Source organism: Oncorhynchus mykiss, chromosome 17, assembly GCF_013265735.2.
Source record: "Oncorhynchus mykiss isolate Arlee chromosome 17, USDA_OmykA_1.1, whole genome shotgun sequence".
NCBI lineage: Eukaryota > Metazoa > Chordata > Actinopteri > Salmoniformes > Salmonidae > Oncorhynchus > Oncorhynchus mykiss.
In genome coordinates, this window is record NC_048581.1 from 48,454,828 (window position 1) to 48,481,422 (window position 26,595).

The 26,595-nt window shown below is 41.9% G+C and overlaps 1 protein-coding gene across 2 annotated transcripts in view; it reads right to left on the minus strand.

Annotated features, from left to right (window-relative positions):
• Positions 1 to 5,238: 5,238 nt before the first annotated feature.
• Positions 5,239 to 26,595, minus strand: part of cacna2d2b (calcium channel, voltage-dependent, alpha 2/delta subunit 2b) — a 93,546-nt gene continuing 72,189 nt past the window's right edge. For both annotated transcript variants that reach the window (XM_021568677.2, XM_021568676.2), the window contains exons 16-38: positions 25,770 to 25,835; positions 25,593 to 25,667; positions 25,434 to 25,508; positions 25,068 to 25,139; positions 24,321 to 24,392; positions 24,061 to 24,122; positions 23,771 to 23,847; positions 23,584 to 23,644; positions 23,360 to 23,457; positions 23,094 to 23,184; positions 22,920 to 22,982; positions 22,607 to 22,710; positions 21,187 to 21,285; positions 14,019 to 14,110; positions 13,852 to 13,899; positions 13,455 to 13,526; positions 12,951 to 13,103; positions 12,040 to 12,092; positions 7,369 to 7,424; positions 6,879 to 7,002; positions 6,662 to 6,771; positions 6,324 to 6,406; positions 5,239 to 6,064 (exon numbers count right to left, since the gene is read on the minus strand). In XM_021568677.2, the coding sequence (XP_021424352.2) occupies positions 5,969 to 6,064; positions 6,324 to 6,406; positions 6,662 to 6,771; positions 6,879 to 7,002; positions 7,369 to 7,424; positions 12,040 to 12,092; positions 12,951 to 13,103; positions 13,455 to 13,526; positions 13,852 to 13,899; positions 14,019 to 14,110; positions 21,187 to 21,285; positions 22,607 to 22,710; positions 22,920 to 22,982; positions 23,094 to 23,184; positions 23,360 to 23,457; positions 23,584 to 23,644; positions 23,771 to 23,847; positions 24,061 to 24,122; positions 24,321 to 24,392; positions 25,068 to 25,139; positions 25,434 to 25,508; positions 25,593 to 25,667; positions 25,770 to 25,835 (1,902 nt within the window). In that variant the 3' untranslated portion in view covers positions 5,239 to 5,968. The remainder of the gene's footprint in view (positions 6,065 to 6,323; positions 6,407 to 6,661; positions 6,772 to 6,878; positions 7,003 to 7,368; positions 7,425 to 12,039; positions 12,093 to 12,950; positions 13,104 to 13,454; positions 13,527 to 13,851; positions 13,900 to 14,018; positions 14,111 to 21,186; positions 21,286 to 22,606; positions 22,711 to 22,919; positions 22,983 to 23,093; positions 23,185 to 23,359; positions 23,458 to 23,583; positions 23,645 to 23,770; positions 23,848 to 24,060; positions 24,123 to 24,320; positions 24,393 to 25,067; positions 25,140 to 25,433; positions 25,509 to 25,592; positions 25,668 to 25,769; positions 25,836 to 26,595) is intronic.

Genomic DNA, 26,595 nt, shown 5'->3' on the forward strand with positions numbered 1-26,595 from the left:
GTCAGAGATAGATTTGCATAGCTATCGTTGAACCTGAATAAAGGTTTTATCCCTGCTAGTTAACTAGCTAGCTCCTAATCAAGCACACCCGAAGACATGTTTGATGCATGTTGCCAGCTTGCTTTCAATGTTTCAACTCGAAATGGCTAGCTACTTGCATTGTTTGTTGTGATTGATTGGCAAACACAAACCCAAAGAAAGACCCACCTCAAACCACACCCCCAAGACAGCTCTTGTTGTGGGATAATGTAGGTATGAGGAAATGTTTTTCTTTAATCCATTTTAAAATAAGGCTGTAACAACAAAATGTGGAACATTTTGGGGGGTCTGAATACTTTCCAAATGCACTCTATCTGTGGTCCTAGCCCCACCCCAATCTCACCCCTATCATTATTCTCTGCCTAACACCTACTTTTGCAATTGCACCTGCAAACTATTTTTCAGCCACCCACTAACCCCCATTTGCACGTCACCCTAGGCTTTCTAAAAACACAAGCTCCTCCCCCCTCACATCCACAGGATGTCCTGCCTCCTAACAGTCTAACCTGGCTGGGGTTGTTCTCAGTCAAGCTTGCACCCTTAATATACTTTTAGCTACATATCATCACCATTACTAGTTTGAAACATGAACACTTATTATTCCCTTTACTATTCTAATTTCACTCAATTCTAATCTAACTCTAACCTAACTCTATTACCGGATCTTAAACATCCAACATCCCACCATTCTCTTATTTCTACATTCTAACAAATCACTATCAACCTAAGACCTTATCCTCCAAGCCTAATAGACATAGTCCAAATATACTGTACCTTAAAACCAACATCTCATCCTTAATCATTTTACTATATTACTTAAGTCAACCTTTAACATTCAACATATTTAACCTTTAATTATTATTTTAATAAATTCCAGTCCCAATTAATTTTTTCTTTGTCTTATTTTCTAAGGCAACATCAATTTTTCTCTGTTCGTTCTTCTTTGTGCTCCATGTGTGAGTGTAAGTAAAACTTTTTCTTGGGTGTGTGAGTGGGGCCTTCCTATTCATACTTTCTGCCTTTAAAATGTCACAGAAAACTAGGCCTTAGTCTGCCATTCTGAGTATGTATGTATGTATGTATGTATGTATGTATGTATGTATGTATGTATGTATGTATGTATGCACTGAGTATACAAAACATTAAGGACACTTGCTCTTTCCATGACATAGACTGCCCAGGTGAATCCATGTGAAAGCTATCATCCCTTATTGACGTCACTTATTAAATCCACTTCAATCAGTGTAGCTGACGGGGAGGAGACAGATTAAAGAAGGATTTTTAAGTCTCAAGACAATTGAGACCGATTGTGCATGTGTACCATTCAGAGGGTCAATGGGCAAGACTAACTATTTACAGTAAGTGCCTTTGAATGGGTTCTGGTAGTAGGTGCCATGCGCACCGGTTTTTGTCAAGAACTGCAACGCTGCTGTATTTTTCATGCTCAACAGTTTCCCGTGTGTATCAAGAATGGTCCACCACCCAAAGGACATCCAGCCAACTTGACACAACTGTGGGAAGCATTGGAGTCAACATGGACCAGCATCACTGTCAAATGCTTTTGACACCTTGCTGTTCTAAGGGAACTTAATAACTTAATATTAGGAAGGTGTCCTTAATGTTTTATACACTGTGTGTGTGTGTGTGTGTGTGTGTGTGTGTGTGTGTGTGTGTGTGTGTGTGTGTGTGTGTGTGTGTGTGTGTGTGTGTGTGTGTATGTGTATGTGTATGTGTGTGTGTGTGTGTGTGTGTGTGTGTGTGTGTAATATTTCAATTGTGGAGGTTAGTCATAAAACTCACAGTACTATAAAACAGAAGTTATCAAATACACTGCACACCACAATAGCATTAAATCAAAGGAACACAAATCAGAAAGAGCTGAAGTGAAAAATATCAATAGCATTTAATCACCAAATATCATATATAAACATTTAGAGATAATCTTTTTTCATGTAGCAGACAAAATGTTGTACAAAGTTGGCCTTCTTCCGTTGACTGCTTTGAGTCATCTGTACAAAACACGAGGTGACATGGACGACTGCGCACAAGGAGAGGAAACGCTGTCCCAAGCAAACAACAACAATAGCAGCAAACCAAACCAAAAGTACAGAAAGACATTAAACATTCATATTATTTCATAGCCTAATAAATAAAACGATAGGAAAGCTGTTACGGGCTTTTTTGAATAAACTGAAGTTAAAATGCCCATCCCCCATATTTTTCAAAAACATTCAACGTTCTTTAAATTTTGCAATAAACAAACTGCCCATTGAGTTCATTCTCACAATCAATGCTATTACCTAATGTATAACAGGTAATATGAAGCATACTCAAAAGTCAATCAGAGGTCATCGACCAAAACCCCCACATGCCTATCAGATTCTCACAACACTCATAGTGTAAGGTAACTCTGGTCCAGAACATTGTTTGGCTGCGATCTCAAAGCTGAATGACGCCCTGGACCAGAGTTAAGTGTAAGGTGGCACCCATTGGGAAATCCTCACGGAGTGGGAGAGTGCTTAGGCTACTCACGTTCACCTGTAAAGAAATGTCAAATACTTTTTATTACTAGTTTATACATCAATCTGGAAATGTTCCATAAAATCATGCAATAAGTATATCAAAAATTAAACGTACCAAACTAAAACACTGACTTCAGAGTTAATAGCACACTGTATAAAGAGCAATAGTTATCCTATAATGTGGACAGAGTTGTTTTCAATATTTAATTCCCCCAAATCAATCATGAAAAGCCCAGATAAAATGCTCGTCTTTAAAATGCCCATGGTCTGGGATGGGTACTGGGTTGAGGTGTGCAGCTTCGATGTATACAATTTTTGTTTGTTAATTTACTTTTGTAAACACATTCTTGAAGAGACAATTATTTTTATGTTTTGTACAATCAGGTTTTTGTCTAGTCTGTCTTGAATAATATATAAATAATAATAAAAAACATGGTCCAAACTGAGTGTTCTTCAGTCTATTTAACAAAGGCTCTACATGAGCCTGTGAGAATTGCAGAAAAAAAGTTCAACTGTACTACTGCTAATACTGTATTCTAACAGTCATTGTAATTGAGTGACTTGTCATATCTGATTGGCTGATGGCAAGTCACTTCCTGGATGTCTCATGTATACAGTGAGGTCAGTAGGAAAGGTGAGCTGGTATCTGGTATTCCTACAGAGAGTATGGAAATTCCCCTGGGTTGGAGGTCGCCCCCATAGAAATAGGAATTAGAATACTAGAATGTGTTAAAGGTCAGCCATTTTGGTTAGGGAGTTGGTCAACTATGATTTGCCAGTGCTGTGATAAGATATTGTGTAAAATAATGGATTTGTAAAATGTATCTGCACTGTATATTTGTTAGCTAGCTATCCAAACAGTTTTACTGCCAATATCCACAGCCATTCACTGGCCGAAATATGTAGATGATAGGACTTAGACAAGTTGTAAATGCAACAAGTACTTATATTGTATCATATAATAGCACTCTCAGATTTCCAAGAAAGCAAAAATGTTGACATTTATGGTCTGGTTACATATATGTTTGTGGCTATTTATACAGAAAAGGTGCATAAAACCCATATAAACTGTTTTTATGTTTATATAACATATTTGGTTGAAAATAATTATATTACACAATTTCTGATACATCACATGCCTTTGTTTTAATTTCATGCATAAGTAAAATCAGGATTATGCCTTTCATTCCATTTAGACTGGTTTGGATTTCTCCCTGACCAATATGGCAGCCATTTTCACTCCATTCTGGAACTTCGAGGGTTAATGACATAACCGCCCTCTAGTAATTTAATAGGATCTCTATGGTCCCCCCCACCCTCCCCAGATACGATATGAACATGTCATTAAAAAAAATGATTTACAGGAAATTTGCTGTAAAACTGCAACATTATCTCTCAGCCTCATGCCAAAATGTATAGAATAACAGGAAATTTGCTTTAAAAATGCAAAATTCTCTAAGCCTCATGGCAAAATGTGTAGAATTGCATGAGATACTGCGGTACACCACTGAACTACAGGGTAGAGGGAGATGACACTGAGCACTGGGGAAGCAGGCTATCTAGGCTGTCCTTTATCCATGATCAGCTCTTGGTCACACGGTTGACTGCACCTTTTCACAAACAGACTGGAGCAGGCTGAACGATGGCTGTGCCTCTGTGTCCATGGGGAAATTACAAGGGAAAGTACTGTAACTGGGCGCTGTTTCAATTGTGCTGTATCCCTAATACCTTGCAGTCTGAAATGTAATCCTAAACTACACCTATCTCCCTTCACCTCACACAGTCCACCTTAACATTTCCCATGGCCCACAAAATCCATTGAGGGCTGTCCTTTCAGTCAGTACTGTCCATAGAGTCGAGTGTGCCTTTCTCCAGGGCTGGAGCAGAAGTGTCTACTGTCCAGATCTGAGATCTAAAGTCCCGCTCATCCAATAGGAGTGCACCAAGGCACTGCTGGGTGGAACACCAGGCATGACATGAAAGAAAAAACATTTTACAAATATTTCATCAAAAAAAGTGTGTCAAAAATATTACTCATTTTTCTATAACCCAAATGTGTTTCTTCATAAAGGCTTCCAGGGGCTATAAAGCTCTGCTTGGACTAGAAGGGAATATCAACAAAGGGAATCGGAGAGTGGCATCATCAAATGTTTACACTGAAAGCTGCCCATACATAAGCTACATTCTCCAGAAGTTAGCATACACAAATGCATGAGCTTTTCAGATCACATAGACAAATCATTGCACAAGATGCAAGGTAAAGCTTCAGTAGGTCATCTTCAACCATCCAAATGGAGTATAACTTAAATGGAGTATAACATTTGACATATAGGCTATGCATGTTTGTTCATACATCTAATTCAATACATGTATTGTTCATATATATATATATATATATATACACACAGTACCAGTCAAAAGTTTGGACACACCTAATCATTCCAGAGTTTTCCTTTATTTTTTACTATTCTTTACATTGTAGAATAATAGTGAAGACATCAAAACTATGAATTAGCACATATGGAGACATGTAGTAACCAAAAAGGTGTTTGTAAACAAATCAAAATAGATTTTATATTTGAGATTCTTCAAAGTAGCCACCTTTTGCCTCAAAGACAGCTTTGCACACTCTGGAATGCAAAACACTGGAATGCAAAGCTGTCATCAAGGCAAAGGGTGGCTACTTTATTCTTCAGTGTAGAAAATAGTAAAAATAAAGAAAAACCCTGGAATGAGTAGGTGTGTCAAATTTTGACTGGTACTGTGTGTATATATATATATATATATATATGAACAAAAATACATCTTTGGAATATATTTTACGCATTTTTTTATTTATATATTTACTATATGTTCATGTAAAATTCACAAAAACAAAATGTACTGTATCAGTTGATAGCAACGGTCCACTGTACTTTTGTTACAGTGTTGTTGTTTTTTAAAATCTCTCAATCACTTCTTATTTGGCTTTTGGAAGCACTTTTAGAACATATTTAGCATTGATGCTAACTAACATCTAAGTCAATAAAATATTTGTCATAACATCCCTTTATCACACATTCAAATGAAGTGATTTTTTTTAAAGGATATGGATGATTTAAAAAAAAATCCATATCTCACACTTGGGGCAATTTACTGTCATCAAAATAAGAGAATCTCTCTTCTTTTCAAGTGGCCTGTCATATGAGACATGCAATGGCAATGCAGAGAGAGAGATTAAGGGAAATCACACTAGAGAAAGGGAGAGGAAAGAGGAAATTGGAATTATGAGAAAAAAAAACTGTTTTGGCAGAGGTCAATCCCCGACCAGAAGTGGATAAAGAAATGTTGAAGAACAAAGGGAAGAGTAAGATAATGGATGTCAGGAGATAGTGGATGATGACTGTGGTAATGGTCTAGTCCAGGTGTCAGAGAGAGAGAAGAGTCAGGATCAGCTGGATAGAGAAAAGGATTCCTATTGAAGATTGTAGGGAATGGCCTCTCCCACACTCCGATGTGTTCTCCTAGAAGAGAGAAATAAAGAGAAGACGCAGACTGAGAGGACTAGAGAACAACCATATAATATATATCAAATAATAACAATAGGAAGTGATGCACAAGAGACCACAGTTGTGTCCCAAATGGCACCCTATTCCCTTTACAGGGCACTACTTTTGACCAGGGCCCATAGGACTCTGGTCAAAAGTAGTGCATTACTGTATATAAGGAAAAGGGTGCCAAGTGGGGGACACAGTATGTCTGGGGTACTAGAGAACTCCTTACCCAAATGTTGTAGTCCCAGCATTCGGTCGGGCCTCTCCGGTAGCGTGCAGAGTTCAACACCTCACAGGGATCCTCCTCCTGGACTGTTGGCCTGGGTTAAGGTCAGAGGGTCAACAAGGAAATGCAGTGACACTTTGGGCCTATATAGAGTCTTCTATATGGATACGATAACACCCAATGATTCACTTATTTACAAAATGTAGGCTACAGCTAGCAATATTATCTAATAAGTCAATTTATTAGGTTTTTGTAACATGCAGGAGATCATGCCCCCGTTTGTGGACAGCCTTTGTTCAGATTTGTAGACGTTGCAGTCCTGGTGACCAAATGAAGGATACACTCCGTTTTGACCTGGGTCAGTCTCTCAATCTCACAGGAGCTACAGGGCAGTGTCTCAGCCACCACAAACAACAGGTTGGTGTTCTCTATCCTCTTAGCATGAAATAACCTACAACAGAGGAAAAGAGGTCACGTATTTGTACAAACATACACACACACACACACACACACACACACACACACACACATGCATAAAACATTCATGAGTACACACACCTGGAGCAGTTCCCACAGTCCTGCAGCACATTGTATGAGTTGGTGGTGTTGGTGAAGTAGAACTGGCTTTGGATGGTCACACAGCTGCTCTCCTTCTGGTCAAACCCATCTGCCAGAACATCACCTGCAACAAAGGAGGAATGAAACACACAGAAATGTTTTTTTGTTTAGGGTATCATGACACTTTATTTGACAGTTGTGAAATGAAAGGGGGATACAGGCACGTGGGAGAAACAGTGGGAAAGGTGGACGCGGGGATTGAACCTTTGTCTACAGTAGAGAGCCAGCTTCATACATGTGACATGTACTGGGAGTGTTCATGTGTATATGTAAAAACACAGTGAGCTCCATTCCAACAAGACAGCCCTGGCAATGTGCTGTCCCGTGTACACCAACTACTTTCCCATAGCATATGGAAACATATTCCCCTAACATGTCAGCTTTGGAGAAAGGCACACATACAGCACAACAATAAGAAATGTGCACCAACCTGTGTAGAGCCAACTGTTGTAGGCCAGTCCATAGAGCAGCTGCTGGACTACAGACCTAATACAGATGAATCAGGTAACAACACACAGTGTGAGGGAAGCTGAGCCATAGAGTAATATCACAGTAATAGGCAGGACATCTCTCTGACCTAAACCTGACTTGATACCTCTAAACCCTGTCTGGGGGGGGGGGGGGGGGGGGGGTTCTACTACCAAGGATAATTTTGCTATCTAACTTTGATTTTTTTTTTTGAAGTGTCCCAAAAATATCTGAAAAGAATATTTGATGAAAAAAATAGTTGGCCCTACTGCCATTGGCACATCAAACACATTGAATAACAGATTCACTACATGGAACAACAGTTGGTCCCCTCATATTTCCTCTCATCAATCTACACACAATACTCCGTAATGACAAAGCAAAAAAACATTTTTTCTACATTTTAGCAAATTTGTTAAAAATAAAAAACTGAAATCATATTTACATAAGTATTCCAGACCCTTTACTCAGTACTTTGTTGAAGCACCTTTGGCAGCGATTACAGCCTCGAGTCTTCTTGAGTATGACGCTACAAGCTTGGCACACCTGAATTTGGAGAGTTTCTCCCATTCTTCTCTGCGGATGCTCTCAAGCTCTGTCAGGTTGGATGGGGGCGTGTCGCTGCACAGCTATTTTCAGGTCTCTCCAGAAATGTTCAACCGGGTTCATGTCCGGGCTCTGGCTGGGCCACTCAAGGACATTAAGAGACTTGCCCCGAAGCCACTCCTGCGTTGTCTTGGCTCTGTGCTTAGGGTTATTTTCCTTTTGGAAGGTGAACCTTCGCCCCTGTCTAAGCGCTCTGGAGCAGGTTTTAAAACCTCTTGGGGGGCAGTATTTAGATTGGATAGAAAACACTCAAAATATTGTCTGTGAGTATAACAGAACTGATATTGCAGGGAGGCCCGGCTTTTATTTTTTTAAATGAGCGAGAAATATCAGATCGCAGCAGAGGATGGCAGGGTGCCAGCAGCGTTTTTTATACGCAACAGAGTGGGGCAGCCATTTTCTCTCTCTCTCCTATTGAAGAAGCTACAGTCCGGTTGACATATTATCGATTATTTATTAAATAAAACAACTTGAGGATTGATTATAAAAAACGTTTGACATTTTTCTCACAAACTTTATGGTAACTATTTTGAATTTTCGTCTGCCCCGCTGTGACCGCTCGAGCCTGTGGATTTCTGAACATAACGTGCCAACCAAATGGAGGTATTTTGGATATAAAAATAATCTTTATGGAACAAAAGGAACATTTATTGTGTAACTGGGAGTCTCGTGAGTGCAAACATCTGAAGATCAAAGGTAAGCGATTCATTTTATTGCTTTTCTGACTTTCGTGACCAATCTACTTTGCTGCTAGGTGTATGTAATTTTTTGTCTACTGAGAGAGATGTTCTTACATAAACGCTTGGTTGTCACGTTCTGACCTTAGTTCCTTTGTTTTGTCTTTTGTTTTAGTATGTCCAGCGCTGCCAGAGTCTCCCGTCTGTCCTGAGCCGTCAGTCAGCCAGGAGCTGCCAGAGCCGTCAGTCAGCCAGGAGCTGCCAGAGCCGTCAGTCAGCCAGGAGCTGCCAGAGCCGTCAGTCAGCCAGGAGCTGCCAGAGCTGCCTGTCACGCCGGTGATGCCAGAATCACCCTTCACTCCGGCGCCGCCGGAGTCTCCCGCCTGTCCGGCGCCACCGGAGTCTCCCACCTGTCCGGCGCTGCCGGAATCTCCCGTCCATTTGGGACCCATGGCTAGGGTCACGTTCTGACCTTAGTTCCTATGTTTTGTCTTTTGTTTTAGTATGGTCAGGGCGTGAGTTGGGTGGGTTGTCTATGTTAGTTTTTCTATGATTTTCTATTTCTGTGTTTGGCCTGATATGGTTCTCAATCAGAGGCAGCTGTCAATCGTTGTCCCTGATTGAGAACCATATTTAGGTAGCCTGTTTTCCTTTGTGTTTTGTGGGTGGTTATTTTCAGTCTTTGTGTGTCTGCACCAGACAGAACTGTTTCAGTTTTCACTTTGTTGTTTTGTATTTTGAAGTGTTATTTTTCATTAAATAAGATGAACACTTACCACGCTGCGCTTTGGTCCTCTCCTCCTTCCACCTACGAGAATCGTTACATTGGTATGCTTTCGCCGAAAAGCTATATTGCACTGGTGATTTAATGAAAATGAAATATTTGTAGTAATTTAATTTTCATTTGGCGCTTTGCAATTCTGCGGAAGTTGACGAAAATTATCCCGCTAAAGGGATAGGTGCACCAAGAGGATCTCTGTACTTTGCTCTGTTCATCTTACCCTCGATCCTGACTAGTCTCCCCACAGCATGATGCTGCTACCACGTTTCTCCATAGGGATGGTGCCAGGTATCCTCTAGACGTGACGCTTGGCATACAGGCCAAAGAGTTCAATCTTGGTTTCATCAGAACAGAGGATCTTGTTTATCATTGTCATAGTCCTTCAGGTGCCTTTTGGCAAACTCCAAGCGGGCTGTCATGTACCTTTTACTGACCACTCTACCACTCTACCATAAAGGCCTGATTGGTAGAGTGCTGCAGAGATGGTTATCCTTCTGGAAGGTTCTCCCATCTCCACAGAGTAACTCTGGAGCTCTGTTAGGGTGACCATTAGGTTCTTGGTCACCTCCCTGACCAAGCCCTTCTCCCCCGATTGCTCAGTTTGGACAGGCGGCCAGCTTGGAAGACTCAGCACAATCCTGTCTCAAGCTCTACATACAATTCCTTCGACCCCATGGTTTTTGCTCTGATATGCACTGCCAACTGTGAGACCTTACATAGACAGGTGTGTGCCTTTCCAAATCATGATCAATCAATTGAACATACCACAGGTGGACTCCAATCAACGTGTAGCAACATCAAGGATGATCAATGAAAACAGGATGCAACTGAGCTCAATTTCGAGTCCCATAGCAAAGGGTCTGAATACTTATGTAAATTAGGTATTTCTGTTCTTTATTGTTAATAAATGTGCACGTTTTATTTATTTTTCCGGCTTTGTCATTATGGCGTATTGTGTGTAGATTGAAATCCATTTTAGAATAAGGGTGTAACGTAACAAAATGTGGAAAAAGGGAAGGTGTCTGAATACTTTCCGAATGCACTGTATACTTCCATTCATTTTTTCAACTGGTACTGGGAGACCTTCAACAAGTCTTGTGAGGCCTATAGGCATCCTAGAGCAAAACAACCGACATGTACGTGTTCGTTAGTCTCACCTTTCCACAGAGGCTTATGAGGTTTCTGTGTTATGCACTATAGCCCGTTACCATATATGTGATTGAATATTATCTGCTGTTGGGCTTGTGTGGATGTATGTATGTGTTATGCAACATAGCTGACTTGAAACATTGTTAACAGTTTCAGGGCCATGGACCTTTCTCATGATGGAAAAATACAGAATAACATGAAGACAGAAACTGTGCAATGAGTTGAGGGGGCACATTCAGAACGTAGTGTTGCGAGAACAAACAGTATTTTGTTAGATAACAGGAGCCAGGTGCGAGATAACGGTATCGAGCATGAGCGCATAGATATTCTTCACAGCAACAGTTACATCTATCAACTGAAGCGCTTAGGGGGCTGGGACCAGCCTTTGCGCCAACAATCAACGATAGGCTGGGTGAGTCTAAACCACACCCAGTCTCTACTCTGACAGGCCGGCTCGGAAGCAGGAACTATTTCTGTCAAGCTATATTTATAATATCTTTGTCAAGAACAAGTCAGTTCTCTGTTTGCCCTGCGAGGTGGGACAGAGAGCCCGTATATACGAAAATTGCATTTACCACTTATTGCTTAGCTAATAAAAAATACATAGTATACAATCGGTGACTCAGTGTCATACTTATCCTGATACCAGATTTGAATTGACGCAACTCTAACAGGCGTCATATTAGTGTGTAGCCCAAACTGTTCAGACACTACAGCCAAAAGTTAGCAGATCAGCTGTACTGACTTTAGACAAGTCCCAAGACGCTTGTGAGAGGAGAACACCATCATCACCATCGTGTTCTTGAGAGTCTCATCTTTCCATAGAGGGGTCATAATAGTTTGTACACTACAGACAATTCTGTGAGAAGACCGATTTTTGTGGTGTCTCATGGTCTGATAAACACCGCTCTAGCTCTGTCACCTTTCACCGCAAATGAGGAAGTGCGAAATAGGCAGATGCGGTGGACTGAGACGCATCCAATGCCAAAAACATATCTCTAGCTTAAACTGACAGATTCTTATGGGGATTTTTTTATTAGCCTAATGAGATTTCTGCGGGGGCAATCAACAACAAAGTTTTGGTAAACAGCTGAGGGATGGAGCTGGAGAAATCTAACTACTCTCAAATTCAAACACGGAGCTATGGATGCAAGGACTGACCATGCATTAGATCAAAATGATATTCCTATTTTGGTTACACAGTACTCGTTTATTCATTATATTGTTAAACAAGGTTTTATTTTGGGTTGTGATGGAGTAAGAAAGTTGAACTATTTCTAAGTTATATTCTCCAAGAATCTATGGCTGTATCATTCCAAAAATGTATGTACTAATCCCAGATTATCCCTTTAAAGGGTTACGTTTCATACAACTTGTTCTTTAGGTCATGTGATCTGTGCTAAAATAGAGATAGTCTCACCATGCTGCCGCCGATGTCCACCAGGCCAGACTGAGCATGTCTGCGATGGAGGGCTAGACACAACACATTGGGGACCAGGAGGACAGGAGAAGAAAAGAGAACACAAGGAGAAGCCATTACTCACTGAAAGATTTAGAATAAGTAAGTCCCAAACGCTGTTCCCTATAGTGCACTACTTTTGACCAGAGCCTTATGAGGTTGAAGTTGATAGCCCCTTCCAGAAACAAGCTTTAGCCCCCCTACACTCTTAGAAAAAAAGGTGCTAGAACCGAAAGGGGTTCTTTGGCTGTACCCATAGGAGAACCCTTTGAAGAACCCTTTTTGGTTCCAAGTACAACCGTTTTGGGTTCCATTTACAGAGCCTCCGGAAAGTATTCATACCCCTTGAATTTTTCCACAGCCTTAATCTAAAATTCTAAAAAACTATTTAATACATTTAGAATAAGGCTGTAACCTAACAAAATCTGGAAAAAGTCAAGGGGTCTGAATACTTTCCGACGGCACTGTGGAACCCTTTCTGTAGAGGGATCTACATGGAACCCAAAACGGTTCTACCTGGAACCAAAAATAGTTATTGTACGGGGCCAGCCGAAGAACCCTTTTGGAACCCTTTTTTCTAAGAGTTTCCCACTAAGGGACTTGTGTAGATTTGAGGGCATAAACAACGTTGTGGTAGCTGCATCTTTGATAGGCTACGTGGAATAGTTAGTCGTTTTCTCTGGGCCTGTATCCACCCGTAAAACGTCTCAGAGTAAGAGTGCAGATCTAGGATCAGAACCCCCTGGAAAATGCAAAACTGATCCTAGATCAGCACTCCTATTCTGAAACACTTCACAAATATGGACCCTGGAGATTAACTAAGGTAAGTAAGGTAAGGTAAGGTAAGACTGCCCTGGTCCTTGAACTCTCACCACAAAGATGCCCCTGGGTGCTGCCCCTGTGTGGCTGCTGCTGACTGGCTCACATGCTGACTGGTACTGAAAAGACTGCCGGCGGGCATAGATGGAGTTGTTATACAGCGCGTGCATAAGATAGGGGTCCACATCACCAAAGAAAAGGCCCACCTAGAACAGAAAGATACTGGGATAACTGACAGGCAGGTAGAAAAGATATTTGTCAGACCTCCATATCTTTAATACACAGATCTATCATTCAATGTATTTGATAACAATCCGTCTGTATTATTTGCACACTGAGCTATAGCAAAAAACAAGGGTAAGGCTTTGTGACTGGTCTGCACCTATTAAAACTAATGGGAGTCAAATAATACAGACTAAATGTTATAATTGTAACATACAGCTAGCTACCAAAGAATCTCTCAATATCTTCGATAATCAACTTTATTGTGCTATTTGACCATTTAGAGATTGTGTAAGTTGACATGGTTGGTACCTACTGACGTTTACCCTCCATACCTTTTTCCAGTGATCCCTCTGGTTGGACATCACCAGGAAGCCACCATCGTCAATCAGATAGCAGAGTAAGTCCTAGAGACAGGGAATTGTATTGGATTATTATATCACTACTGACAGGCACATACAGACAGACTCTCACACTCTCTCTTATTCTCTCTGTCACACAGACCAGCACTGGACACACACACAAACAAATCATGCCATAATTCCCCAGACGCTTGGTTGACATGAACTAGTCAAACTGTATGTGTGTGTAGGTTGTGTCTGGTTGGGTACTGTGACAGCAGTTTGTACAATTTTGGTATTTGGTATTTTTATTAGGAACCCCATTAGCTGTTGCAAAAGCAGCAGCTACTCTTCCTGGGCTAGGGCTATGTGAAATGAGATTAATTCTTACATCAGTGTTGACTTCGCAGTCCATCTCACAACTTCTGGATGGCCCACACTGTACAAAGGAAGTCAGAGTCACCATAACATAATAACTTTAGACTGGATCTGTTCAAGTCACTTGACAGCAGTCACATAGAGGACTGATCATTTTTTACCCAGCCTTTCATACTGTACCTTTTGCGAGCCCTGACGACTGTCAGACACATTGCTGGCCAAGATCTTGAACTTGTCTACCCATGCTTCCAAGTCTAGCTTCACCCCCACCACTGGTCATCAGGAGAGTTCAAACAAAACCATGAGACCAGAACATGAAAGATGGAGATAACAGAAGAGTAAGAGAGAGCTCATTATTAAAGGAGGAGGCCTTGCTCTGCTCCCGTTGCCAGTGAATTCATGATTCAGAAATCCGCAAAGTGTGGACAAATTCATTGTTTTTTTGAAAGCGTACAGCCAAATTAGTTATTTTTGTCAAAAGTACTATCGGTTTTGAGTCAGGAAATGTGTACTTTTCCACCCAAAACACTTGTGATGATTTAAAAACATTATTTTATGTAGCCAACTGCCACAGCAGTGGAGATGGGTAACAACTGCGCATGTGCATTCTCAGGGAATCCCTGCTGCTTCGAAACGTTATGATATGCCCTAAATAAATGTCTGAGAAGTGAAGATAGCGTTACACATTAGTTATACAGAGTAAACAACACCCTACAAATATGTCTGACAACAAAATACTTGCGAGTGGTGAAGAAAACTACTGGAGGTAGTTTCTACTTCGCCCGCTTTGAGCGCAGCTCGCTCCTGAAGGACTGTGGGCTCTTGTTCTCCGTGGCCGATGTGAGCAAGACATTTAAGCGTGTTAACCCTCGCAAGGCTGCCGGCCCTGAAGGAATCTCTAGCCACGTCCTCAGAGCATGCACAGACCAGCTGGCTGGAGTGTATACGGACATATTCAATCTCTCCCTATCCCAGTCCGCTGTCCCCACTTGCTTCAAGATGTCCACCATTGTTCCTGTACCAAAGAAGGCAAAGGTAACTGAACGAAATGGCTATTGCCCCGTGGCACTCACTTCTGTCATCATGAAGTGCTTTGAGAGGCTAGTTAAAGATCATATCACCTCTACCTTACCTGACACTCTAGACCCACTTCAATTTGCTTACTGCCCAAATAGATCCACAGACGATGCAATCGCTATCTCACTGCACACTGCCCTATTCCATCTGGATAAGAGGAACACCTACGTAAGAATGCTGTTCATTGGCTACAGCGCAGCCTTCAAGCTCATCATTAAGCAGGGTCCTGGACTTCCTGACAGGCCGCCTCCAGGTGGTGAAGGTAGAAACAATACCTCCACTTCGCTGATCCTCAACACAGGGGCCCCACAAGGGTGCATGCTCAGCCCCCTCCTGTACTCCCTGTTCACCCTTGACTGCGTGACCACGCACGCCTCAGATTCAAATCATCAAGTTTGCAGACGACACAACAGTAGTAGGCCTGATTACCAAAAAGGACAATGCACTATCTGCTGAGATTTTATTTTTTTTATTTTTTTATTTTACCTTTATTTAACCAGGCAAGTCAGTTAAGAACAAATTCTTATTTTCAATGACAGCCTGGGAACAGTGGGTTAACTGCCTGTTCAGGGGCAGAACGACAGATTTGTACCTTGTCAGCTCGGGGGTTTGAACTCGCAACCTTCCGGTTACTAGTCCAACGCTCTAACCACTAGGCTACCCTGCCGCCCCAGATGAGGACCATGGCAGGGGTGGAGGAGTCTGGACGGTTCTCTTGGTTGGGAACCTGGTTTGGTAAGTACACTGGTATGGTGGTTACTGGATTTCTGACCCTAATTCTTGTATTTTTGTTATTGATGTGTTGTGCTGCTTGCATCATACCATGTTTTAAGAAGTCTGTTACAGATGTGTTGAAGGCTTCAGGCATGATGCCTTTGCTTGATGCTCCAGTTGGAGATGCTGATACTGAATCATGCTTTCAGGGGAGGATGGGACTGACTGAGGATGACCCATGGTATGCTGTGGGTGAGGTAGTAGAATAAATATTACACCACCACAGTTCCTTGTTTTACATTTTTATTTTATGATAAGTTCTTTCCAGTATGTTTGTTCTCCCTGTTGTGAAGGTTTGGAGTCCCTGGGTGGCATGGTGCCCACCTGGTGCAGGATAAGAGTAGCTGAGAGGATCAGATGGTTTATAATAATGCTTTGCTCTGCTTTACTCTGTTTTCCATGACCAAAGTTTTATCCTACATCATACATGTCAATAAAACAGTAAAGTCTTATCCTGTTTTTGTCAAAAGGGGGAGACAAAAGCATATATCACTTGTTGATTTTTCTTTTTTCTTGGTTGATTTTCTTTTCTGTTTTTCTGTAAAAAAAAAATATATATATATATATATATATATATAATAATAATGATAATAATAATGTTTTATTATTTTCATGAAATGCTATTAACATATTGCTATGTTGGGAACGCTGAAATATAGGATAATGAGTGACACCCTAGCAGGTGTCAAAAGGGGGACTTAAATTTAACACTATTTTATTTTATTCTGTTTTTAAATGAGCTGTTGTTCTCTTTTGACATGAGGGTTTTAAGTTCCTAGGTGGCTGGTAGCCAATCTAGTACATAGTGGGATCGAATGGAGGACATGAAGGTATTTTAAACTTTGTAACTGTTATATGATTCATTGCTGAATTTTTGTTCACACCCTTGGGGGTGTGAAAAAGGGGGATTGTTGGATTCTGTATTTTACATTATAGCCATTAGCATATATATGATTAAATATTATCTGATGTTGGTTGTGTGAGGTGTCTGCATTTGTGCACTGGAGCATCATTATGAGATTAAACAACTGCTTGCTACTTGCCTGTTTGTGTGTGACAAGAACTGAGTAACATGGTGTGACCTGCATGTTGCAAAACTGTAGTTAACAGCCCAGCAGATGCTTTGTCCTTGTGTTTGTATGTAACAATATTGAGTGTGACTTGCTGTATCTTACAAAGTTGTGATAGGGAGGGGTGGTCATCAAGAGGTTTAACTGAAATGGAAAAATACTGAACAACACAATAGCAAGAACTGAGCAACTGTTATAATTAGGGGGTGATACCAGAACAGTAGGAACCTAGACATCGACGGAGGGAGGACTCCAAGAAGCGCCAAGAGGCGGGGACCCGCCTGAGCGCCTGCGATAGGCTGGGCAAGTTTAAACCACGCCCAGCCTCTACTGTGATAGGCCAACAGACGGGTTGGAACTATGTCTATCACAGTATAAGAACAACTGTTTACATACATCTTGTCAGTTCTCTGTACTGCCCTGCGTGGTATTACAGTGAGCCCGTATATACGAAAGTTGCATTTGCCATTTATTACTTAGCAAATAAAAAATATAGTATAAAATCGGTGACTCATTGTTATATTTATCCTGATACCAGATTCGAATTTACGCAACCCTAACACATTTACTATTTGAATTGCTACTAACCATCTTCAGCATCTCTCCGTATCTTCTAATGGAAAACAGTGACATTTTGTGCCGTCTTCACCCAATTTCCTACAGTGCCTTGCGAAAGTATTCGGCCCCCTTGAACTTTGCGACCTTTTGCCACATTTCAGGCTTCAAACATAAAGATATAAAACTGTATTTTTTTGTGAAGAATCAACAACAAGTCGGACACAATCATGAAGTGGAACGACATTTATTGGATATTTCAAACTTTTTTAACTAATCAAAAACTGAAAAATTGGGCGTGCAAAATGATTCAGCCCCCTTAAGTTAATACTTTGAAGCGCCACCTTTTGCTGCGATTACAGCTGTAAGTCGCTTGGGGTATGTCTCTATCAGTTTTGCACATCGAGAGACTGAAATGTTTTCCCATTCCTCCTTGCAAAACAGCTCGAGCTCAGTGAGGTTGGATGGAGAGCATTTGTGAACAGCAGTTTTCAGTTCTTTCCACAGATTCTCGATTGGATTCAGGTCTGGACTTTGACTTGGCCATTCTAACACCTGGATATGTTTATTTTTGAACCATTCCATTGTATATTTTGCTTTATGTTTTGGATCATTGTCTTGTTGGAAGACAAATCTCCGTCCCAGTCTCAGGTCTTTTGCAGACTCCATCAGGTTTTCTTCCAGAATGGTCCTGTATTTGGCTCCATCCATCTTCCCATCAATTTTAACCATCTTCCCTGTCCCTGCTGAAGAAAAGCAGGCCCAAACCATGATGCTGCCACCACCATGTTTGACAGTGGGGATGGTGTGTTCAGCTGTGTTGCTTTTACGCCAAACATAACGTTTTGCATTGTTGCCAAAAAGTTCAATTTTGGTTTCATCTGACCAGAGCACCTTCTTCCACATGTTTGGTGTGTCTCCCAGGTGGCTTGTGGCAAACTTTAAACAACACTTTTTATGGATATCTTTAAGAAATGTCTTTCTTCTTGCCACTCTTCCATAAAGGCCAGATTTGTGCAATATACGACTGATTGTTGTCCTATGGACAGAGTCTCCCACCTCAGCTGTAGATCTCTGCAGTTCATCCAGAGTGATCATGGGCCTCTTGGCTGCATCTCCCATCAGTCTTCTCCTTGTATGAGCTGAAAGTTTAGAGGGACGGCCAGGTCTTGGTAGATTTGCAGTGGTCTGATGCTCCTTGGGATGTTTAAAGCTTGGGAAATCTTTTTGTATCCAAATCCGGCTTTAAACTTCTTCACAACAGTATCTCGGACCTGCCTGGTGTGTTCCTTGTTCTTCATGATGCTCTCTGTGCTTTTAACGGACCTCTGAGACTATCACAGTGCAGGTGCATTTATACGGAGACTTGATTACACACAGGTGGATTGTATTTATCATCATTAGTCATTTAGGTCAACATTGGATCATTCAGAGATCCTCACTGAACTTCTGGAGAGAGTTTGCTGCACTGAAAGTAAAGGGGCTGAATAATTTTGCACGCCCAATTTTTCAGTTTTGTCGTTCCACTTCATGATTGTGTCCCACTTGTTGTTGATTCTTCACAAAAAATTACAGTTTTATATCTTTATGTTTGAAGCCTGAAATGTGGCAAAAGGTCGCAAAGTTCAAGGGGGCCGAATACTTTCGCAAGGCACTGTATATAAAGTGCCACCAGGGACCGAACCAGTGTTGCCAACTCCTCAGTAAGGAAAGTAGCTATGGGCTGTCCTAAAAGTCGCTAAATGACGCCATCGCTTAATTTGCATAATTGGCCATGTGCATGTAATTGTGATGGACGCTGTAGGAGAGAGAAATAACGTCGTGGGAGAGACAAAAAAGTGAGTAAAAAACACCCTAAATATGTTGAGAACTACAAATGAACAAGCTGCAGAGAGTTGCACACACAGCGAATAAGAACCAGATATTTGAGGCCATATGCCTCCTTCAGCACTTTATGGACCCCATTGTTAATCCCCGTCATAACAGAGGCATTGTCAGTCCCTACCTATCCCCAGGAGTTTCTCTTTTTTAAGACAACACTTCTCAAGGAAAGCCACAACAGCACGGGCTATAGATTTGGCATCTCCTCCCTCCAACAAGCCCCAGAAATGTTGATACAATTGTCTGCTTGGTGTCACTAAAGTACCTTATCACAACCCCCAGGTACTTAGAAACACTTACATCCGTGGACTCATTGAGGAGGCTGAAACGCTGGTCAACCACATCTACGACCAACTTTTTCAGAGAGTATGGTGCTAGAACACCATTAATCATTTCTGTGCACTTTGTCCTGCATTTTGAAGTGGGTAGCAGCAGTGGAGTTTGAGAATGCAGCTCTACATGCTTCTCCAATGTGATCACATGCCAGCATGGAACAGTGTTCAGCGATAGCTAATGCCATGGTGGTCTCAAGCCTTTTTTGCAGAGTAAATATTTTAACCATAACTGGCAGCTTGTTTTGGTGGAACTGTTATAAGGCTTTGCCTTTTGAGTATGTTTTTGAGTTGTCATGTGTTTTTACAGCACTATGTTTGGCGTAGAAATCAGCCTTACAATAGAGGCCGTATGCCCGTGTATCAACTTCAATAAACGGCTTCAACCAGCCTTTGAATTCAGGGTTTAATTCCCACTCCTCTCTGTATTTTTGAGTGTACAGTTTAGACTGAGACATGATGAGCTAGCCAGCAAAATGTTTAGCTTATGTCACAGAGAGGCACACACACAGTGGACAAGGTGAGTAAGTGACTGAGGCTGTGTGAGTCAAATGCAGTGATTTATTTTAGACAAAGAACATTTTACATTTACATCCCATCCTGAATGTAAGCCAGGGCGGGAACAGCCAGCGGCGGCCTCCCGCATGAGGAATGGGCCGCCTGTGAGTGCTTTGGGATGGGGTGGGGCTCACGGCAGAACCCACTGCTTGTTGAGAAGAGTAAGAACGATCGATACGTGCTTTCACGTCTGAGTCTTAGTCTCCAATAACACCAGAAAAAGTCGCTAGATTTGTCTCTAGTTGCTTTTTTTGTGTTGCTAGATGGGTCTGAATACTCGCTAAATATAGCGACAAAGTCGCTAAGTTGGCAACGCTGGACCGAACAGCAGCTTGCTCTAGCTGCCATCTCTTTTCCATTTTGCGTAACTAATTTTACCTGCGATATGCTCTATCAACTTTCGCACTACCGCCTTCTCCTGCCCCCCAAAAATGAATCTGTGACATCAAGCTCCATATAAAGGCATTTCGTGACGTTCTTTTGTAGCAGGGTCCTTCCCCACGAGGGCGCACATGCGCAGTTGTTACTCATCTCCGCTGCTGAGGCAGTCGCCTTCATAAAATAATTACATAAAATAATAGCAAATGTTTTAGATGGAAAGGTACACATTCCCTGACTCAAAACCGATAGTACTTTTGACAAAAATAGCTAATTCGGCCATACGCTTTCAACAAAACAAAACATTCGCCCATACTGGCAACGGATCAGAGCGAGGCCTGCATCCAGCAACTTCATGAGTAACATGACCCATTTTTTCAGCTGTTTCAGTACAGCAGTACAGCACTACAGGGGAGGGAGAGGGCAACATCCACTGAACTAGTTTACATTTATGGAATCACTTGGGTGCTGTGGGATTTTGGGTGAACTTCTACTTTAAGAAGATGGAGCAGGACAAAGCAACCAGGATTTGAGGCCATTAGAGTTGCAAAATTCCAGTTACTTCCCCCTAAATTCCCAGGTTTTCCAGAAATCCTGTTTGGAGGATTCCAGATTTCCTGGGAATTTGGGGAAAGTTCCTGGAATTTTGCCACGCTAGGGAACATTGGCATTAACAGATAACACCTCCTCCAATTACTTTATTCATAACCAAAACAGCTTTACCTGCCGGTTTCAGGTTCTTGCCTCCCAGGTTGACTTCCACGGCAGTGCTGACCAGGATTCCGATGGTGCCGTTCTCAGAGGTCACCGGATCATCCATGGCTATGACAAAGGTTAACAGGGTCAAAGTTCATGCAAACAGAATGCAGTGATTTGATCTGTGATATCCTGACAGGTAAAACAATGTTTTCATGTTATATGAGTGAAATGTCTTTAAATGCCTACAACATGCTTGCTATCTAAAAACCTGACTTTTATCTCCAAGGTCATATATACTACATGGTCAAAGGTATGTGGACACCTGCTCGTCGAACATCTCATTACAAAATCATGGGCATTAATATGGAGTTGGTCCCTCCTTTGCTGCTATAACAGCTTCCACCTTCCTGGAAAGGCTTTCCACTAGATGTTGGAACATTGCTGCAGGGATTTGCATCCATTCAGCCACAGGAGCATTAGTGAGGTCGGGCACTGATGTTGGGCGATTTACCCTGGCTCACAGTCGGCTTTCCAATTCCTCCCAAAGGTATTAGATGGGGTTGAGGTCAGGGCTCTGTGCAGACCAGTTATGTTCTTCTATACCGACGTCGACAAACCATTTCAGTATGGACCTCGGTTTGTGCACAGGGGCATTGTCAAGCTGAAAAATGAAAGAGCCTGCTCCCAAACTGTTGCCACAAAGTTGGAAGCAAGAATCGTCTAGAATGTCATTGTATGCTGTAGCGTTAATATTTCCCTTCAATGGAACTAAGGGGCCTAGCCCGAACCATGAAAGCAGCCCCAGACATCAATCCTCCTCCACCAAACTTTACAGTTGGCACTATGCATTCGGGCAGGTAGCATTCTCCTGGCATCTGCCAAACCCAGATTCATCCGTCGGACTGCCAGATGAAGCGTGATTCATCACTCCAGAGAACGCGTTCCTACTGCTCCAGAGTCCAATGGCGGCGAGCTTTACACCATTCCAGCCAATGCATTGCATTGCGCTTGGTGATCTTAGGCTTGTGTGCAGCTGCTCAGCCATGAAAACCAATTTCATGAAGCTCCCAACGAACAGTTATTGTGCTGACGTTGCTTCCAGAGGCAGTTTGGAACACGGTAATGAGTGTTGCAACCGGGGACAGACGATTTTTACACGCTACTCGCTTCAGCACTCGGTGGTCCCGTTCTGTGAGTTTGTGTGGCCTACCACCTCACGACTGAGCCGTTGTTGCTCCTAGACATTTCATCTTCACAATAACAGCATTTACAGTTTACCAAGGCAGCTCTAGTAGGGCAGACATTTTATGAACTGACTTGTTGGAAATGTGGCATCCTATGACGGTGCCACGTTGAAAGTCACTGAGCTCTTCAGTACGGGCCATTCTACTGCCATTGTTTGTAGCGTATATCAGTGTAGCGTATATCAGTGAGTGTTACTCACAGGCTCTGGGTGGAGCTCTGAACATATAGCCCTTGTTGTCAAGGCTGCGGCGGTAGTAGTTAGAGTTGAAGGGCTCAGGGTCCTCATCCCACGACTCAGCAGCCCTGGGAAGCACAGGACAACTCACATTCAAGCAGTATTGCTTGAGTATTCAACAGTATTGCTTGAGTAATGCGTAAGTATTCAAGCATACTCACATTCAACTACCATAATGCTCACAGACAGGAAAGGCATGCAATTATTAACAAACAAACAAACACAGTATATTTTATTAGCCAGAGTGATATCTGTAACTACTCAAAGACACACTCACGAGTTGGGGAAGACCCGGGTTACACCTCCATCTGTGGCTGCAAATAATGCCAGGAAACCATACCTGAAGCAAAAAGTAATTTAATTCACTCAGACGTTTCACATATTGTTATTATTCAAATTAATTGGTTTTAATATCAATGAAATAGGGCAATTATTTGTTGAATTCACTCACGTTTGGATATCCTTGTTCTTCCACACTCTAGATGCTAGCTGCCAGATGATTCCAGAATCCAAGATCAGATTGTGAATGAGGCCTTGATCACCTGTGAACACACAGTTAATGTAACCTGTCAGGATTTATAAAATATCATAGGTGAAAAAAATTTGCTTTTTGCACACTTCCATGTCATCTTCAGCAGTTCAAAGCTGGTGTAGTATGGTGAATGGCATTGCCCTTACCACTCTACAAACTCATTGACATAAAGAAGAGAAACTCACAGTCTTCAGATTCTGGTGTGATCTCCACCATGAGAGATAGGAAGTTCTCTAGGAACTGTGTGTTGTTGTCAGAGATGTGCAGACGCTTGCAGTATTCCCTAAAATAAGAATGGTTAGACAGAGATGTGAGACTACACACACAAAACTCTGTCTCTCACACACACACACACACACACACACAGACACACACACACACACACACACACACACACACATCTCTGTACCTGGGAGCCAGGAACACGTGTCCCCCTGATTCAAAGGAGCTGGGCAGCAAAGATTGCAGATCTGCAACAGACAGAAAAAGTAATCAACCGCCCCTGTCATCAGGATCAGTGTCATCAAGCCGCACATAACGCCCTGGACCTGAGCTAAAGGGAGACAGCGGCTTTCTGGGTGGGCAGTGATACTCACACTGGAGCTGCAGCATCACATCACTCAGGTCTGCCTGGATGTAGTATTCACCGTAGGGCGGCAGTACCAGGCCCAGACTACAAGGGGCAGCATCCCCAACAGAAAACAAAGGAAAGTAATCAAAGTCTGAGGCTCAATAGAAGACACTACCGCCATTAAGCAGCTAGGTATAGAGTCCGTCCACCTACACTCTCAAACTTGTCATCTTCAGAAGTTCATATCCTATTGCTATGGTTACAATTACTAATCCTCTACCCTTCAACCCACACCTCCATCTCCTGCCTCCTCACCTGTAGTCTGTACCATTGATGGGTGTCCAGGTGTAACTCCGAACTCCCTCATCTATGTATCGCTGCAATGAAGTGGGAAAAGCCACATATTAAAATAGGTTTGCGTGTACGCTTACACGTAAGTGTGTTGATCAACCATACATGATCATGGCTGTTGGGTTACTGGGGTTGACAAAGTCATTACTGTGAATTAAGTGTGAAGTGAAGTATACCTGATATATTGCCTAGGTGTGAAGTAATTAACAAATATACACACTTGCCTCATCAATTGATTTTACAAGCGTCTTAATCTGCATGTCACCCGGTCTGCCATCAATCATATGTTTGCGGATCTGGAATGTAGAGATAGTATGTTACCTACGCAGTGTTCAGTGTTTAATTGCTATATTGTAATTATTTCGCCACTATAGCCTATTTATTGCCTTACCTCCCTTGTCCTATCTCATTTGCACACACTGTATATGACTTTTTCTACTGTATTATTGACTGTGTGTTTGTTTATTCCATGTGTAACTCTGTGTTGCTGTATGTGTCGAACTGCTTTGCTTTATCTTGGCTAGGTCGCAGTTGTAAATGATAACTTGTTCTCAACTAGCCTACCTGGTTAAATAAAGGTGAAATTATTATTATTATTTATTTAAATACGCTGTCGCATCTCTATGGTCTAACCCAAAAACATGTTTTAGAAAAGTATTCTCAGTAGGAAATATGCTAACATGATTGCCATTCGTAGCTAGATAGCTAGCTAAATTGGTTGTCTAGCAACACACATCTTAAGAAGATTCTTAAGAAGATATTTGAGAAGTTCGTAAGAAAATCATTGAATCTTAAAATATTGTTGAGGAATTGATTTCACAAACTATCTTATGAACTTCTTATTTTTTTTCTTAAGAAACTTCTTAAGTTCTTGTGTAAGAAGTGTTTTGTGAATCTGGGCCCAGGTGTTCTTAATGTTTTGTATACTCAGTGTATATAGTTTATGGCACAGTACATGTCATTATACTCACTTCCTGTTTGGAACTGTCCTCCACCTCAGCATCCAGGAAGTCAAGTGTTACAGGCTCTGGTAGGTCGAGCAGCTGTTGCGAAAAAGCACCAGTCACATTAGGGATATCACAGCATCCCCATGTTTTACAGTAACACATTCAGTTGAATACATTTCAGTTGCATTCTATTTTCAGTTTAATACATGCAGTGGCAATCTTATCTCAGCTAATTGGAATGACATGCAATAAGCAATACACACTAGGTTCTATATCCAACCTACATCCAACCACATTCACTTTGTATAAAATCGAAATCTACAATCTATTTACAATGCTCCCTATAAACTGAACAGTGATCTTTCAGTGGGGGAATAAAGTATACATAACCTTTGGGTGAAGGTTTGGATGCAGGAGAAGGTATCCATTTGGGTCGATGGCGTATATGTACCCATTGGCTCCAAGCTGCAAAGGTACGGAGCAGAGAATAAATTATTACTTGTGTGCATGCAAGCGTGCGTGAAGTAAGATGTGATGCGGTATACTGACGTTGTATCGGGGCGTCAGCTTTTTGATTTCGTCCAGATGCACGTCCACCCCCATGACACCTAATATGAGCTGATTCTGTGGAGAAAACAACCAGTAAAAAAAAACACTCAAGAAATTGTGATTCATTGAAGAAAGATTGTCGATTAGGTCAACGTGAACTGTTTTAAATGACTGCACCTGTGAGTTTCCATCCACGGTGAGATTAAAAACAGGCATGGTCCCAGTAAAAACAAGTCCCAGACCCTATATAGAAACAAGAGAAACAGAAGAACAAAACTTTAAGTGTTTTCCCTAATAGTCCTCCCCCACACTACCAACATAAAACATCATAATCCAGGCCTAGGCTTAATCTGTGTCTAGGAAACCGCCCCAATGTGTCTAAATTGAGCAATGGCAACTGACTATATGATTACAGGAGATTGTAATGCTTAGAAATCAGATGTGGTTATATTATCATCCACCTTCAGAGCACTTGTAAGGGTCGATGCCGGAGATGAGAAGCAGGTACGGGGAGTCAAACATTGAATCGGGAATAGACATAGAACAAAACAGGACCAGCATTAGGACACGGGTAAACAAGAACGTATGACAATCAATGCAGAAGCAGGGAACAGAGCGGGGAACCAGACAGATATAGGGAACGTAATGACAAAGATGATTGTGTCCAGGTGAGTCCAATAATTGCTGATGCGCGTGACGGGGGGACGGCAGGTGTGTGTAATGATGATGGCAGGAGTGCGCCATGCTGAGGAGCTTGGCGCCCTCGAGCGCCAGGGGAGAACAGTGGAAGCAAGGGTGGGAGCACTCAATGGTATGTCTCTGTCAGTGGACTATGTGTATATACTGCAGGGTCAACTGCCCCTTAGAATCAACTTCTCTGGTTTTAAAACAGCCTATGTGGCATCGATATGAGTCAGAAACATTAATTATAGTGTAAAAATTGACTACAAGGTGTAAATAGGATAATTTTGGTCATGAAGTCAGTCTCGTCCAAATTTGAGTT